General features: G+C 38.0%; 3 protein-coding genes across 3 annotated transcripts; all 3 read left to right on the forward strand.

The window, feature by feature from the left end:
* Nucleotides 1-467: 467 nt before the first annotated feature.
* Nucleotides 468-4,187, forward strand: neff2 (neuronal intermediate filament family member 2). The gene is made up of 3 exons (XM_066679734.1): nt 468-1,574; nt 2,624-2,748; nt 2,932-4,187. Exons 1-3 carry the CDS (start codon nt 588-590, stop codon nt 2,990-2,992), a joined length of 1,173 nt encoding a protein of 390 aa, XP_066535831.1. The 5' UTR covers nt 468-587; the 3' UTR covers nt 2,993-4,187.
* Nucleotides 4,188-5,755: 1,568 nt separating this feature from the next.
* On the forward strand, nt 5,756-8,391 carry mrps26 (mitochondrial ribosomal protein S26). The gene is made up of 4 exons (XM_066679824.1): nt 5,756-6,154; nt 7,049-7,195; nt 7,450-7,573; nt 7,981-8,391. The coding sequence occupies exons 1-4, from the start codon at nt 5,934-5,936 to the stop codon at nt 8,110-8,112; spliced, it is 624 nt and encodes a 207-aa protein (XP_066535921.1). The 5' UTR covers nt 5,756-5,933; the 3' UTR covers nt 8,113-8,391.
* A 3,898-nt stretch (nt 8,392-12,289) lies between these two features.
* LOC136705139 (serine protease HTRA2, mitochondrial-like) lies at nt 12,290-17,743 on the forward strand. The gene is made up of 8 exons (XM_066678400.1): nt 12,290-13,001; nt 14,631-14,835; nt 14,984-15,178; nt 15,301-15,333; nt 15,701-15,809; nt 15,896-15,965; nt 16,077-16,172; nt 16,486-17,743. The coding sequence occupies exons 1-8, from the start codon at nt 12,523-12,525 to the stop codon at nt 16,649-16,651; spliced, it is 1,353 nt and encodes a 450-aa protein (XP_066534497.1). The 5' UTR covers nt 12,290-12,522; the 3' UTR covers nt 16,652-17,743.
* Nucleotides 17,744-17,989: the final 246 nt, after the last annotated feature.

The following is a 17,989-nucleotide window of genomic DNA, read 5'->3' on the forward strand; positions in this document are numbered from 1 at the left end:
CAGTTTTTATTCACAATTTGTTTAGTGTCAATCCGATTTGTAGAACGGTGTAAAATAAAAGAACATAATATAATTCCTGGAGAAGAAATCAAGACCATTTTAAAATATACAAACATTATAACAGAATAAGCTACAGATATGTTCCCTAATTAAAGGTACACAATGAGGGCACCACCACAGTGGGTTTTTTCTGACAGATTACACGTGTGATCATTAACTGAACAGTTGATTGAATATATCGCCATTCTCATATAGTTTGTATTTATTTAAAAAATGATGAAATGAAACACTACCCTTCCCATTTGCTCCTCTGAGTGAGAAACACAAGATCAACCTGCAGCTTTGCTGCACTGTCATGCACCTCATTGGCTGAGAGTGAGAAGGAGCTGTGTGTGCATATGTGAGCCTGTTTGTGTGTCCTCTATAAAGCCTGCTGCTCTGCAGCATTTCTGAGCTGGTGCAGTGCCGGTTCATCTCCACTGATGGTGTGCAGAACAAGGGGGACTTAGAAGAAAAACTTCTCAATCAAAATAAAAACATCATCACACTAATATTAAAAAACAAACAAAAAAACAACAACAAAAAAAATGAGCTACACTCCTTTCATCTCCTCCTCCTCCTCTTCCGTCCTGTTTCGGCGCTGGGATGACCACTCCAGTGCCTACTGCTACTCCCGGACTCCCCTCTCCTCCCCTTTCTCTCGGCGGCTGCTGAAGTCTGAGCCGTTAGGAAGCTGGGAGAAGAATGACACGGCTGTGGTGTGCTCTGAGCTGCTGGGGCTGAGATCTCAGGAGAAGGAGCAGTTAGTGGGGCTGAACAATCGCTTCGCCTCCTATATCGAGAAGGTGCGGTGCCTGGAGCAGCAGAACAAGACCCTGCTGTTGCAGCTGGAAGCTCTGCGGCGAGCGCAGGCTCAGCCATCTCGTCTACAGCAGCTCTATCGGCAGGAGGTGAGAGGTCTCCAGGAGAAGCTCCGGCAAGAGGCCCAGGATAAGACACGCATAGAGGAGCAGAGAGATGAGCTGCAGGAGGCGCAAATGCGGCTGCAGGAGTGCTGGGAGCAGGAGGCGAGGAGACGTGAGGAGGCTGAGGAGGAGTTGCGCTGTGCCAGGGAAGAGGCAGATAGAGCAGTGTTGTGGAGTCATGATGCTGAGATCGGGGTGGCCTCTCTAGAGCAGGAGCTGGCCTTCCTAAAGAAGGTGTTCGCTGAGGAACAAGAGGAGTTGCGGGCACAGCTGCAGGTTACCAGCCTGAGCCTCAGCGATAAGCTGGACGTAAGCAGACCAGACCTTTCAGCCGCCCTGAGGGAGATCCGTGTGCAGTACGAGAGCCTGGCCAAGCACAACAGGCAAGCAGCTGAGGTGTGGTGTCAGGGGAAGGTGGCCAGCGTGGCACAGGCTGCCAGCAAGCAAGAGGAGGCAGTGCGCTTGGTGCGGGAGGAAACAGCAGAATACCGCCGGCTACTCCTGTCCTGCTCTGCTGAAGTGGAGACGCTGAAGAATGCCATCCACTCACTTAATGAACAACTGAGAGAGCTGGAGGATACGCAGAGCAAAGAGGTGGCCAAGTATCAGGTATTATAAGTATGAACTACAAAATGGCTTACTAGTCAAGTGGTTTCCATCCCAGGTATTTGGGTACTGTCTAGCAGTAATTACATTATTAAATGTTATAGAAGCATATATACATCACTATAGACGTATGTTCTATATATTTCCTACTGTATTAGTGCAGTTTGTGAAGTCTTTGTAAAGGAACCTGTACAGCCACACTACAACTTACTACAGTGATCAACGTATCATGACAGCCAGGTTACTATGTGAACCACATAATGACTCTGGCAACATTGCTGTAGGCCAGTTGGAGGTGAGAAAGAAAATAGAAATGCAGGGCAGTTCCATGATTGGTATTCCATGCGCTTGCTGAATAAAATTAGAATGATCACTGCAGTACAAGAAAGCATATTGCACTGACAGCAGTGTTAAACAAACCCTATGACAAACTGGTCACCACATCTAATCAGTGTCTTGAATTTTTATTGCTTGAGGTGTAATACTATACTATTAAAATCCTTAGTTGTGATTAATGTTTTATCGATTGTGGCCTCAGTCTAAAGAGCATTGTGGAATTGTATACTGTATTATACTGTAATATAGCCCACTGCCCACTCTCATAAACATAAACATGCACAACAGTAGAGTACTATAATATATAGAGTCAATATAGGATAGTGGACCATGTGTTACATCATGTAGATTCTGGGGCAGACTGCTGACTCATTCTAACAAAGCTGATGCACAGCTGAATATTTTTAATCCTAATATCCACAGACTCTATATATGGTAACATCATTACATCAGGGTTTGTGCTGTGCAGGTCTGTGGTATTACATAAGCGTAGACCTCTAGAGTATCGATTTATTAGATCTCCACATTTATAAATCATGCTGTCAGCACTGTAAAGTTGAACAATGCATGATACATTTAATCTATCTTTTATGAACATTTCATATAGACACATCTGTGATACTTACATGTGTGGCTTGCTTTTACAAACTTTGTTCACTGGCAAAGTTTATCAGTCTTCCTCACTGTATTTTCAGCAAACACTATTTGTTTTACAGGGGAGAATAAGTGACCTAGAGAAAGAGATTGCTCAGGCCAAAGAAGAGATGTCACGTTATCTGAAGGAATACCAAGACCTGCTGAATGTAAAGATGGCTCTGGACATTGAAATTGCAGCCTACAAGTAAGACTGTCACTCATTTAATAATAATTAAAAACATAAATGTAAGTAACGTATTTTTAGTTTTCATCAATGTACATGAACAAAAATCTGAAATGTTGGAGTACTTGGAGTCTACTTAAAGATTACTGCTGGAGTCGTTGATGTTTGGTTTCATTAAGATCATGTGTGTGCTTGTTTCATCAGGAAACTGCTGGAGGGGGAAGAGGTTCGGCTGACGCATTACGCCCTTGCAGCTTTGGCTTAAATCCTGACGTACAGACCCCTTACCCCAATAACCTCTATCAAGTACATCATTGCACTTACTCCTTTACTTGCATCACCAACCCTGCTGCACCAAACCCTCCAACATTTGCTCCCTAATCTATTCCCCTCAGCCCTCTGCTAACCCTAAATTACCACTCATGAACACTCACAAGAAGCCCAAGAAACTCCCACACCCTACACATATCTAATATTTCATAGAACAGAACAACTATTGTTCATCCTCAACCCTCCAGTACTGCAGTACCTAAACCTTCAGAACTCCCCCTGAATACCCTGCATACATTACTACTTCAAAGATGAACGAGCCCTTGTGTTACACAAGAGGTACACCATGACCGTCCCCCTTCTTCTTCACACTTTAAATGAAACAAGGTAGCCGCTATGGAGAGAAAGCTGACCGCAGCACTTGCCCAGGCAGACGTCAATATACTGTTGGCAAATTCTTAGTCTTCAGGTCTTTTGAAAGTGCAAAACTGGCCATCAAGCCCCTCCTGCACAAACTTTTAACCAATTGTTTGTGAAGGTGGATTCTGTTATAACTTTTCTTATAATGGGCCCTGGAAATGTACTAAGGTTATAACCTTGCCATGCAGATTTGAGCCTAGAATTTGCCAACAGGGTATTATTCTATACACGTATAATTGTAGTGAATATTAGATGTTATTATGTTATTATTATGATTATTCAAAGTCTAAATTCTATTTAGAGCCATTGCACTTTATTTGCATATTTTATTGTTTTATGTTTACTTTCTAATGTGAACTTTGATGTATTCCTTCTGTTGAATTTATATGTGACGTGAAATATAAAGAATTATTATTATTTTTTTATTTTTTTTATTTTGTTATTTAGTAGATCTCAATTCAGATATTAATCACTTTGCATAGAAAGTAAAAACATTGCAGACAAAAAGTAGCAGAGAAATGTAGAAGATAATATTAAAACAATGATAATCTGTGTGTGCTCATCTGCTTCTGTTTTGTCTGCTCATCTAAACATTGTGAACCTGAGCCAATGACTGAACTTAATAAAGGCAGAGCAGCAACTAGCACCAGTCTTGGATGTTCCTGGTGCAAAATTGTTGCTCTGAACCTAAAAACATACACTTACAGAATAAAATTAATCAAAACTCTAACTGTATGTGTTCTTCTGTGTTCCTGTGCCATGTGAGTGATTTATGTGCTTCTCTACTCAAACTCTCTGATAATTAAATGTGTAAAGCACACCTAATACCAGTTTACAGAGTTTCTTGCAAACAAAGATAATTGTACAACTAATTATGTAATACACTCAATTCAAAGTTGGGATACAAGGTTAATTTGCAAAGTAACACTGTCAGCCAATATCACAAACAATAACAACAGGACAATGGGGAAAAAACTGTGTTTAGCTAGAAGGATGAATATGTGTAGGGTTTTCACCCTAAATTATCACAGGAATGGCTAATGTGTGCAATTTACAAACTTATATTAGCATCATGCTAATAGTTTTGCATCCCCGTCACACACCAGATGTCAAAAGGTCCAAGTTTATTCAGTACAAAAGCCATGAGCACAGCTGAGAAAGCTTTTGAAAGTACAGTAAGAATGGGCTGGTTTGAAAGAAATGGATGGAGGCATAAGAAAATATCATAATGTACCAACTGATGTACAGGAACAGTGGAAATATGTGGGAGAACCCATGGAGGTGGAGGAGCAGTAATCAGCAGTGGGCTGGACCACAGGGACAAAGCCTTCTGTAACATCTTTTCTGTCATCTTTAAAAGAGTATTCAATCTCCCTCTAGAAAAGCTCACTTTTGAAATCCATAACAGACATCAAACATTTTGTGAAATCTGGTTTGGAAATTGCTGGGTGATAAATGATTTTTTCCCCTACATTATTGTTATACTTTAAGCTTTAATATAAACCAATTTTTTTTTAATTATTATCAAAATACACTCAGAGAATTAGTTGCTCGGGTACACCTGATGAGCCTAAGGTCACCATGTCCAGTGCTAGGGGTTGTTTATTGGGGTGCGTAATACCTTCAGGTCCGAGCTGTGGAGCAGTGGAATTGTTTTCTCTGGGGTGATGGAGCACAAATGCAATACTTTAAAGAAAAGTTGGAGTAGCGTTTGTCATCTAGAATTCATCATCCGACATCAGTAAATGACCTAACTTAAATTTTTTTGGTCATATGCAGTCCCATCTTCAAAGAAATGTGCCCAGGTCTTGTGTTAAATATTTCCAGAAGCTGGTCGTAGAGTGCAACACTGGTGAGTTGAATCAAGGGGTTACAATATTGGATTGACATGTTATTTTTCTCTGCTACTGGTTTGAAAGGAAATGACGTTTCACCAGCCAGTGGCATATGCACAAGCAGACTGGAACTCTCCTCGAATAAAATACCAGCATACAAGCTACTTCGGTTACTTCTTATATTGCAATTTCACATAGCAATTGCAGTAGAAAAACAGTATTTCAATACACCAACATATCGTTAAAGTACACAAAGAAAAGAAATAATGGAAAACTGGCCAATTTAAAGCACTGAATTCATACTGTGCGTGTACATAGTCATAATCATACTCAAGTCATTAAGGGATTATTTTCTCTGAAACAGGAAAATGACAGTAATTTTAATGAACAGAAATATGTTTTCAGACCAGAGTGGGATTTTAAATGACATATTTGAAAATGTACGTATCCCGTTTCTCGGCGAGGGCTCCTGGCCGATAGGTGGCAGTAAGCCTCTGGTCCTGACTCGTGTTCACAGACTGAGAGTGAGTAGAACAGAAATGTCCGTTTGTATCATGGCGGCCCCGTGTCCAGCGCACAGTGTTATTTAACCCACGCTGTTCGTCCTCTGTGAAGTGCTACATAAGCCCCTGTCTTACGCTGAAGGGTATTCTGTAGTTTGAGGTTACACACGGGTTTAATATGTTTCCTGCAGTGGTCGGTGGTCGTGCTTCTATCCTCCGGCTGTTGTCTCCTCGTACCGCGGTCCTTGTAGAGACTGTCCGCGGCAGAAAATCTCGAAATGACCCGAAAGCCAAGTCCAAATCCGGGCGGATAAAGACGCCTCCTCCGGTGGACCCTGTGGAGATGGTAGTGCTGAAAGAACGCTTCACCGAATACAAACTCATCATGAGAGCCCTCAGGTCAGACAGTTTTCATCTCACTGTGAGATTAAAAATCATAATAATAATAACGTTTCTGAGGACATATCAGTGTTGTCCAAAATAGACATATGGAGTTTGATTATGCTGTTGTATATCTCAGTAAGAAATGTTTGTTATAGTAGTCACTGTAACTGGGTGTGCAAAAACAAATGTGTACACAGATATCAAGAAAAAAATGTAATAACAATTATAAAAGAAGAAATCTGTAAAACAGTATTATAAACTCCTTAAAGTAGAACTGAATTTTATTTGCACTGTAAAGCTGTTAAAAACCTTCTTTCATAAATGTTCTATTCAACCTCTTAAAGAGAATCCATGTCAATGTCTATAAGGTGTAAGCACAAAATAAATAAATGTATATATTTATTGCCCCATGATGTTAGGTAGGACAGTAGCCTTTACATATTATTTAATACCTCTCTGGGCCTAAGAATCTTTGTCATAACATATATCATTACATATAAAGTTAGGGAGACAGAGAGAGTTCTTTTTTGAACTGTGCAAAAGAAATGGGCTGTTTAGGTAAATTATTAAGATTCTTATTCTGCACACTCTGCATACTGTTGAGCAGAGTTTCAGTCCAGTGAAGAGCAAAGCATGTAATTTCTTCCTGCCAGTTCCGTCATATTGGTGCTGTCTGTTTAAGATCATTTTATCCAATCTGTCATCCAAGCCCTTGATTTTGTTTTTATCATGAAAATTCATATCATGATAGAAGAATGGTGTTTCATGCAGCTCTACGACAAAGTATAAGTTTATGCCAAGAATGTAAGCTTTAATTAAAATGTATTGCTGTATTGACTGAACCATAATGGAGTGTAGGCATTTTATTTACATAGTACCCATATGACAGAGCAGTTGTTGTCTGTTAAGGATGGAGTTCAAAGAGGAGATGTTGCGAAAGCGGTATGAGGAAGAGACCGGTTCATTGGCAGAGGAGAGAGCAAAGCAGGAGTCTGAAGAACACAGATCATTAATGGCCTGGAATGATGCTGAGAACCACAGGCTGAGTAAAATACGGTGAGACATAAATTTACTATTTAACCTGGTCCTTTTCATTTGTGGCAGAAGACAAACTGCAGAAGTTTCCTTTAAACTCAACTGCAAGGGCATATTTCTACATCGGTGCCCTTATTCTGATTATTTTAAAAAGTCTCTTTATTTTGCAAAATACTATTGCTTATTCACCAAAAGCAACAGAATCTCAGTGAATAAAACAAAATTTTTCCCAAAACATTATTCCTACCCTAAGATTTTATCTTTGTGTCTGTTAGTGAGCTACGTGTGCAGAAGGAGACAGAAGCTGCTGAACAGAGGAAGAAAGAAGCAGCAGTTTTGCATCAACAAGAGCTGGAGAACTATATAAAAGAAAAAGAGAAAGAGATCATGCAATTACAGGTGAGGTACTACTACTAAATTATGGGTGATGCAGAAATGTAAAAACTGCTTGAGGTATAACTCTGGACATAATTTCTAGGTCAATTTAGAAAATTACAATCATAAAAAAATATATAGTACTTTGAAAATTGTTTTATAATTTTATATTTTGTTATATAATTTGAAAATGTTTAATATAATAAAAGGAGTTTTAAGTTCAAATTAATGCCGTCGGAAGCATGGCTGTTTGGTCCAACTAGAGATTGGTAGTTACAGCACTACCCTGTATTTCTTGTTCACATCAATAATCAGCTAGCTATTTAGTCTCTTTTTTTTTCCCTTCCTCTTCCCGTCCTTCCGTTACTCATTAACAAACATCTGTCCCCTACCATCTCTCATCATCTAATGAATGCAATCTTTTTTTCCAGGAAGAGGTAAAGAACTTTATAACACTGGAAAATTTGGATCAGAAGATTGAGGAAGCGCTGGACAACCCAAAGAACTACAACTTTGCTGTTGATAAAGAGGGAAGGAAGGTCAAACAGACTGTTCTACAATAATGGATTTAAACCACAAAAATAGGATTTGAAAGACTAAAAATCATGTATGTCTACCTGCTGACATTACAAATGACCCTTCTGTGACTCCAGTGTACAGAGTACAGTTTAGATTTTTTTAGAATTGTAAAAAAATTACTTTTTGCTTAAGTACATGCTTTTTTTGCATATTAATTACATTATTAATAAAATATAATCTATATATAGAGTAAGAATTTGAAATTTGTCATTTTTCAAAAGGTTTGCTTTCCTTATTATTATAAGCAATGTGAGTATTGTCCAGTTCAGTGAATAATTAAATAAATTATCTGTATACGTAATGACTTGTTAATGCTACTTATTAATGTTTACGTGCTTTTTAGTGTGATTGTGCAGTTTGATTGACGGCCAGTGATTTGCCTGTGCAATTTCCACACCCACACAAACATGTTTAAGGTTTTGTTTGATAAAAAATAATCCTGAAATGCAAACTAAAAATGTTTTAACCATTGTTGAACACTAGTCAGCTAGCTATAAAAAAATCTAATAATGAGTCGTCTTGTGAAAATGCAGACTGGTTACCAGCAAAGCCAGGGTGTATTTGCAGTAGTAAACTTGAGTACATGGAATGGATAAATTTCTAGATGTAATCTATATCTGCTCCAAATACAGAGGTTAGTCACTTATTTTAACACATTTTTAAGCTGGACAAGAAATTAAAACATTGTTAAGTTTAATTTCATTAGGTTAAACTAACGATATAAATTTTATTTATAGCCATTTGGTCACAATGATTTTCATGTCGTCCCAAAGTACTGAATATATTTATCTTTAGAGGTGTCTCCATTCTGGATAGACTTTTCTGGATAGTGCAATTAGCCGTATGTCTGTACTGAGAAACAACCCGTGTCTGGGTCGTTCCTGGGATTTTTATGAAGTCTGACCCAAGATGTCCATCCTGTTACAGACATTTGCATATGTTTGAAAGACATATGGTTTAAAATGATGTGCAAAACAGATATTATCAAAGAACATGTCCCTTTTTAACTTTTAAGTGTTTTTTATTTTATTTTATTATTTTTTTTAAACATTTAATGAATAGTGTGTTTGAATTCTCACCAGCACGATTTCACTTAAATGTTTTAGATAAAAATGAATTCTATAAGTATTTAGATCATTTTTAAGGATGCATGCTTTGGCCTCCTTTTTATGAAAACACGAATAAAATATTAATTATTTGAACTATTTTAATTTAATTATACACAGAAAACTCATAACAGGGTGGACATAACAGATAATGAACTATATGATTAAAAGTTGTTTTAAACCTTTATTTATAGATTTATCACATAAGATCTGCCAATGAGATGGACTTGTAACAGATCCTGGTTAAAAAAGATAAGATAAGAAATGAGAACCAAAAGTCAGAATGGTCCCGTATGAAGCACTACATGAACTATGTATTGTGTCTTTACATTTCATCATGAAAAAATAGTAATTAAACACAGCCTATATGATTAAAAACCTTTCAGAAAAAAAAGATGGTTAACACTTAGTAAAAACAGCCATTATGTAAAACATTGTGTAACACTTAGTAAAAACAGCATAGCATCTTTAAGGTTATAACTTGGACAATCCATTGTGCCTTCTTTGATTTTGCATACACAGCTGAGGTTGCGGTATTTAATTTGATCACCTTGTGTACCTTGAAGGTTCTCTTTATGGCTGATAAAGGGGGCACCTAAGACAAAAAAACTGAGGTTTACCCAACACCAAATATTCATGAATGTAGGTCAGAACTGTGTGTGTGGGTGTGTGGGTCGATGTACTTAATTTCAAATGTTTTGGCAGAAATGTGAGTAGACTATGCTTTCACCATTTAAATTCAATTACAAATGTTTTAAGGAATTAGCTACTTTCTTCGTAGGTATTGCCTTCCCCTTTCAGGATCAGATTCCCGGTGTTCCTTGTAACACATCTGTCTCTCAGTGGCACTTAAGGGCATTCTTTAAGAGATGCACATTCATTCCTTCATTGTCTTTAACCACTTATCTAGTTCAGAGACAAAGTGGGTCCGGAACCTACCCAGAATCACTGGGCGCTGTTGTTTCCACGACGTATTAATCTTATATCTAGTCTAACTATAATACTTGAAAGAATAAGTTCTAATAAAAGTTTCTAGTTCTTTTAAAAAATACTTGAAAGACGAAGACGACTTCTTGGAAGATCAGCAGGCTCTTTATTTTCTTAAAGCATTGGGGAGCAGTCTCAGAAGCCTCCTGCAGACTCACTTACAATGACACACTGAGTGGGGTGAGGTCATCTCGCCCCTCCCATTTTTTTAATTAGGTTGTATTCCATAGGACCCCAATTAAATGGTACCCTTGTCTCCTTAAGGATGCAGTATATCATAGGAGTCCAACTAAGAAGGTATCCTTATCTTCTAAGGATGTTGCACCATTCTCCTTTTTTCCTACAGAGTTCAGGCCTGAGTTATAAACTCAAGTACCATTCTAATATCCTCTGCCACAAAACTCATTTGTTTAAAATAATTCTCATGTCTTTATATTATTTGTTTATTACAGTCACATGTTTTCCATATTATTTGTTTATTGCAGTCACATGTCTGTACATGTTTGCCTCTGGGGAAATGTCCCATGCCTGATCTATGAATAAGTGAATTCTCCATCAGCGCAAGGGGGAACACACCCTGGAGAGAGTGCCAGTCCTTCACAGGTGACACCCACTCAGACACTCATACCTAGGGACACTTTGAGTTGCCAATCCCCCTACCAACATGTGTTTTTGGACTGTGGGAGGAAACTGAAGCACCCGGAGGAAACCCACGCGGACACAGGGAGAACACACCAAACTCACAGACAGTCACCTGGGGCAGGACTTAAACACACAACCTCCAGGTCCCTGGAGCTGTGTGAGTACCTGCTGCATCACTATGATGCCCAGAAATGCACACTTAATATTTATATAATTATTCTAACTAAATTGAACAATAAAACACACATGCTTTTCATAGGAGCACTTTTGATGTCATACCTGTTATGTGCATGTCCACCCTGTTAGGTCTTTGGTGGTAACAGGGTGGACATTCTGACATAGTTTGCCATTATCCAGTGTGTGAGCAATACCAGGCTACCAAAAAAGTGAAATTAGACAAAGAATTGTATGATTTTTAATATGATTATTTGGAAATGATTACATCTTACTGCTTTTTCTCATATTCTCCTAACAGGATGGACATGTTGAAGTTGACCATGTCAGACTGATGGGATAAAATTAGGAAAAACAGACATTAACAGGAGGAATTAGCCACTCATCTTCCACAGTTGTTTTCCCTTCTAAAAAAATATGTTGTGAACTCCTGGAAATTATGTCAATATGCAAAACAGCGCTATATTTAAAGAGACTGAACTTAGACATAACAGGGTGGACAGTAACTTGAGGGACATGCGAAAAACCCTTATAATTGTTGACAAAATAAAACATATTGAGGAAATCCCTACAAAGGGGAACATCTGGACAGATGTTTTTTTTTTTACCTGTCTAAAAGTGTTCCCCTTAAAGAAATCTGTTTCTTTGTATTCAATTACATTAATCCCTGTGCTTTATTAATTAATAATGACTAAATGTCTCACTCACATCAGTACTAGATCACAAAAGACTACTTTAAGGTGTTTATGACAGGGGAACAGATCTGGACAGACTATTTCACCTGACTAAAATCCAGCCTCCTTTTTGTTTGTTTGTTTTATTTTATTTTAATGATAATAATCCCTGAGTAAATGCCTATTACATAGTCGTGCATAAATGTTTCATTCACTCAATTAACATTTTAAAAATATTAAAATCGTATTTCACTGTCTCCATAAAATGTCTTTATTGTATTTAATAAAACACACAAATCATTCCGTTAGCTTTTTTAATTATATTAGACAAAATATTATTAAGAAATGTCTGCATAAATCTTCTTTTTTTCAAAGCGGATTGTGTAATCCGTTATTTAATACTTATGTTGTGTTTCGGCTTCCGTAGATGTAGCACTCGGTCGCGCGCAGGGTGATTTCTTGAATGCGCGTTCTCGCAGACTCAAGAAACATGAACTGGACGGGGAACTGAATCGGCCACAACACCGGTGCTTTAAGCCCTACCTAGTGCACTATATGTAGGGAATACTGAGCTATTTGAGAGATGGCCTCTGTGATGTACTTCCGCCAAATTGACAGACTAGCGGTGATATGATAAGAGCAGCTTGGGTGTGTTATGACAAATCTGTTAGAAGATCGTTTTAGGACGACAAAAGACTCGTTGTTATATTTGTGTCTTTTGGAGGGTAATTCCATGTTATGACTGTGTGAAGAATTGCAGTTGTTTGTAGTCTATCGAGTTTTAGTGTAGTTTACTTAGGTCTGATGCAACATGCTCCCAACCCGAGTGAAAGGAGTAACGTTAACACTGCGTACAGTCTCGGCGTTACTGCGAGAGGCAGAGACTCAGAGGCGGCGCGGTGCTTTCAGACTAGCCCGGTGTGTGTCACACAGCTCTTCAGGAAAACAAACGGGAGGAAACAGTCTCGACTGCGGCTCCGTGGAGTCCGGGGATGGCGGGGAGAGTAGTGGAAACAGCAGGACTCGAAGTCTGTTTCTCGGGGCTTTATCTGCGTGTCTGGGACTGAGCGGAGCAGCATTAACCTTCCATTATTTTAAACATGAGGAGAAAGATCAAGACGCCCATCAGAGCTTCTCTCCCCCAAGAAACTTTCGGCTATTTTCCGCCCTCCCCGCGGTTCACTGCGCGGCCCCGTACAAACCCGACACTCCGCGGTACAAGTACAACTTCATCGCGGACGTGGTGGAGAAGTCCACTCCCGCCGTGGTCTACATTGAGATCGTAGGACGGTGCGTTTCCGTTCTGGATGTAGCTCTTGTGTAGCAGCATTGTGTTTGATTATACACGAGTGTTAGTGATATCTGGATTCACATTGTGGCTGAGGTAGACCACACTTTTTACTCTAGGAAACGTAGGTCATTACTTTTTCTGTCCTCTTCCTGTCAGTTTCTTCTGCGCTCAGTTTCGGAGGCCGTTTCGGTCGTTTTCTTTCAGTCTCGTTCAGACCTGCAATAACCTGAACAATATTTATTATAAAGTTCTGTGCAGAGGTCAGAGACCAGCCTTCATATATTTTTTTCAACAGTGGTGTTAAGAATTTAATATATTAATTTGATAATTAAGAGATGCTTCTGAGAATAAGTGTAATCAACAAAAAAAAGGCTGAAGAAAATAACTGGGAAATAATTGGATTTGTTTAAGAACACCCTTTAATGAAAGTCAAGCACTTTCTTTGGTTACATGTCTATGTATATTTTATTTGCTAAAAGACTTATAATCTATGAAATATACCGTCAGCTGCACATGCCTGAACATGTTGTGTTCCAAAGCCTCAAACAGACAAATACAGCCAGGTTTTAATACCTCATAATCCTTGAGAATCAATTATGTGAACATTCAGGGCATAGTTTTGGCTTAATTGAGATGGGTGGAGACAGAGGTTGGGTCTAATTACATATTCATAGATGTGTGTGTACTGAATGAAGGGAAATGTGTAATTCTATCTCAGCCAGTTGTAGAACATTAGGGATTAAAAAAAATCGAAATATTTCAGTTTGATAAACAGTCATTTTTTAGAGGTTTAATGAATGATTACAGGGGAACTTTGAGAGACATTGAGAAAATGAGAGTTCTAATAACCACGTAACACCTGGTACACCACAAAATGTCTACCAGAAAATAGTTAGATAAACAGTACTGAAAGCTTCCTGCCACAGGTGCCACTGTCCATCCTTCCACTGAAAGAACATAAGACCCAGTGTGGGTCTGAAAGGATGTATGACTGTTAAGAAGTCATGAATGAATTAGAGAAATAGACAAAAACGGAAAATATATCAAGGAATGTGTGAATGTTTCAAATGTGTGAAAAGATACTGGTGATCTCAAATCAGTGGACTGACCACTGCAGAGCCCAGATGTTATTCTATTTGAATGTGTCTAAAATTACTTGGATTATGAAAAGAAAATGTGGAAATATACTTTCCCAGATAATTTGGAAAAACTAAGAAAAAATACTCAATACAATAAATATACATTTGGACCCACTAAGAGGTGAAATAATTATTTGTCATCGTTGAGTTGAAGGGTTAGAAGATCTAATACCAGCAGAATTAGATCTTCTAGGTACAATTTATGACAAAATGTTCAATTGAGAGAGTTTGGTAGAGGAACAGAGAAGTTCTTCACTTGATTGTTAGATGTGTACCTTTTACACAGTCTTGGACACAGATAATGATTACGATAAGGAGATTTTATTATTTTACCCTACACTTTACCCTTCATCTTACCATGCTCATGAATATTTAAACTCAACTGTTAGAAAAAATATTCTTTTTGTTACTGAGTCCAGAATATAAAAGTGTATGCACAGTGTAAGTTTTAGTCATATGTGATGTGATGTAGTAATTATTCCTCCACAGGCATATTTTCTCTGGACGAGATATTCCTGTCTCTAATGGATCTGGCTTCATCATCAGTAGCGATGGCCTTATAGTGACCAATGCACACGTAGTAGCCAACAAGCGAGATGTCCGTGTGAAACTCACCAACGGAGAAACCTACAATGCAACTGTGCAGGCTGTGGACCAGGCTGCAGACATTGCAACTATTAAGATCCATTCTAAGGTAGCGGCTTATGTGTTGGTTCTTTATACATTTTTTTTTGGGGGGGATACTGATGAAAAATACTGGTTTACAGCCAATGTTTTTTTTCACAGCTAAAGTCAAGTCACACTTTACTCTGCTAATGTCTGTTTGGTTGTTGTGTTTTAAGCATCCTTTGCCAACTTTGCGTCTTGGAAAATCATCTGGGGTACGTCAAGGGGAGTTTGTGGTTGCCATGGGGAGCCCCTTCGCTTTACGGAACACTATCACATCTGGAATAGTCAGCTCCACTCAGAGAGGAAGCAAAGAACTGGGTCTGTCCAACCCCAACATGGACTACATACAGACTGATGCTGCTATAGATGTAAACATGCTCGGCCTCTTCTACAATCATGCACTATTAAAAGAAATTGGTTTTAATTGTTACAGTATTACAGTATTATATACAGTATTCATGTTTATGTTAATGTGTGTGTCTTTTTACAGTTTGGCAACTCTGGTGGGCCTCTTATTAACTTGGTGAGTTCCTCCATGGTGGGGAAGACAGTCACTTATGATGCACATATAGTGCGCTTATACATGTTTTGTTGATTTTTTTAAAAATAAAAAAAAGGGCGCTTTATTTTATAAAAGGACATTTCTGCCCATTGTAATACTACTGTTCACATATTGAATTAAAGTTGGAAAGTATTAAATATGCCATGTTGTGAACTGATAAACATAAAAATTGCTGTGCAGTGCTTTAGCATGTGTTAACTTATTTCCACTTAGAAAATCAACAAAACATTTTTACCAGGGATATTCACGTATTATTATGTTTTACCTTTACATATAACCTATAAACATACAAGTAAAAAACAAGCACTTTCCCACTTGCAATCTTTAGGATGGAGAGGTCATTGGCATTAATACCATGAAGGTCACTGCTGGGATCTCCTTTGCCATTCCTTCTGACAGAGTGCAGTTGTTCCTTGACCAGGCAGCAGATAAAAAGAGTATGATTGGATCATTGTCATTTTTGTCATTTTTCTGTTTATGTTACCTTCACAAAACGTATTGCCTTTGTATGTGTTTTGTCTAGAGTCCTGGTTCAGTGAAACAGAGACTAAACGGCGCTACATCGGAGTAATGATGTTAACTCTCACACCCAGGTATGAAACTTTATTCACTACTGATATATCGTTGCACAAGTGTCAGATAAATGTGTGAGGGCACAGACAGAGCTGCAATCACTGCCAGTTTGTCTCTTTATGCTCCTTCAGTATAATCGCTGAACTGAAGATGCGTGACTCCTCGTTCCCTGATGTGACTCATGGCATTCTCATCCATCGCATCATCACCGGCTCTCCAGCACATAGGTAAGCATTACGGAAATTATATTATTCTGCTATCACTTTTCTAGCTTATGTTTTCACATTATGAATGTTTTGTATTCATTATGTAGTTTGAGTTAAAATAGCAAACTGCAGTCTTATTTCTCTATTTGTACATTAGATTTATTGCCAAGTATTCAAGTATTGTAATCAGCATTGTTGATACAATGGATTGATTTTGAAGCTCTAGTTCGACTGCATATTTCAACTGGTGTGGAACCTCATGATTCCATAATAATGTGTAAGCTGGAAACTACCTGTTGAGTTTAATGTGATGTAACTTGTGTGTGGTTTTCAGAGCCGGCATGAAGCCTGGAGACATTGTGTTGGAGGTGAATGGGGCGAAAGTGAACACATCAGAAGAGATTTACAATGCTGTGCGAACATGTGACAGCATCAAGATGGTGGTCCGCAGAGGACAAGACCTTCTTCTGCTGCATATGGTTCCTGAGTTTACAGAATAACATTAAAATGTTTTTTAAAAACTCATGCATATAATTAAGAATACAGAAGAAAAGGAAAATGATACAAGATGAGAATGGAAAAGGAGGAGGAGGGATAAGAAATAATTTGTTATATATCAGTATTGGGAAATGAGTATTAATATGGATGACAATAGCAGGTTGTTAGGAAAAATGGAAATTAAATGTAGCTACTGAATGTTTTTATTTATTTTGCACTGGGCTCACTAGTTTGATGGATTGTAACGCTGGGGAGAGGTTATTGACATATACAGGTATGAGACTATACAACCGAAATGACATGTGAAAAATGAAGAGTAAGTGTAGTGATAGTATGGATTTCTGTAGAAGGTGTTAAAAAAACTAAATATTAGTTCTATAAATCAGAACTGAACAAACTGTGAAATAGTTCAGACCGCTAAGCTGATGTTTAGAAAATGGCCTCCGTTTGAAGAACAATTGTTTGTATGAACCTGATATTTTACTATGAAAAACGTACAAACTGCAATTCAAGGAGTATTGAAATTTGAGCAGTATTTTATTTTTCTAATGAGAAAACCAAAACAACCCTGCAGCCCACCTTGCCCGACTGCTGTTCAACAATATACAGAAAAACTCTTTGGTACACACTGGTCTAAACAAAGGTCTGTAAAGGTTGGTAAACACTGGTCTACTGCTACAAATCGGCCTTTGATTTTGGAATGTGTTGCAATATATTCTCTCTAAAGATTGATCAGTATAATACAGTTCAGCAGTGTATGCTGCAGGGTAAACTGCAGTGTAATTAATTCTCTCTTAAGGTTGATCAGTGCTCATTCTACAGGAAGAGGCATTAAAACTGCTAAATGCCGGTCTCAGAATTTTTCCAAGAGGTTGTATTTCACCACTACAAATGCTCTAAATGCGCCTTTACATCCGTTTTTGTACTGCACACTTTGGCACATATGATGTCATGAATTCAGTGCATTTATGAGTAATATTCTATTTGAAAGCATAATGAACAATAAACAGTTTTTTGTATTTTAATGAATGCCTGATTTCTGTATAGCACCGCATCCTGCTGGGATTGTTCCATAAACTAGAACCAAATGTTTAATCTGCCTCCAGGAACAAATCAGCAAGATTTCATAACTTAAAATGTAGTTTATTCAGGTATGACAGCAATAAAAAAAAATATTTGGTTGGTAATCATATGTGGTTCTTAAAATGTGAACTATAAATAAGAAAAAAGTATCCATTATAGTTTTAATAAAAAAAAAAAAAAAGAAGTGTGATTGTTAATTATACAACACCTAGAAAAGAGCAGGTGATACTCAATCTAAAAATGCCCTGAAAATGTTC

Source organism: Hoplias malabaricus, chromosome 8 (assembly GCF_029633855.1).
Source record: "Hoplias malabaricus isolate fHopMal1 chromosome 8, fHopMal1.hap1, whole genome shotgun sequence".
NCBI lineage: Eukaryota > Metazoa > Chordata > Actinopteri > Characiformes > Erythrinidae > Hoplias > Hoplias malabaricus.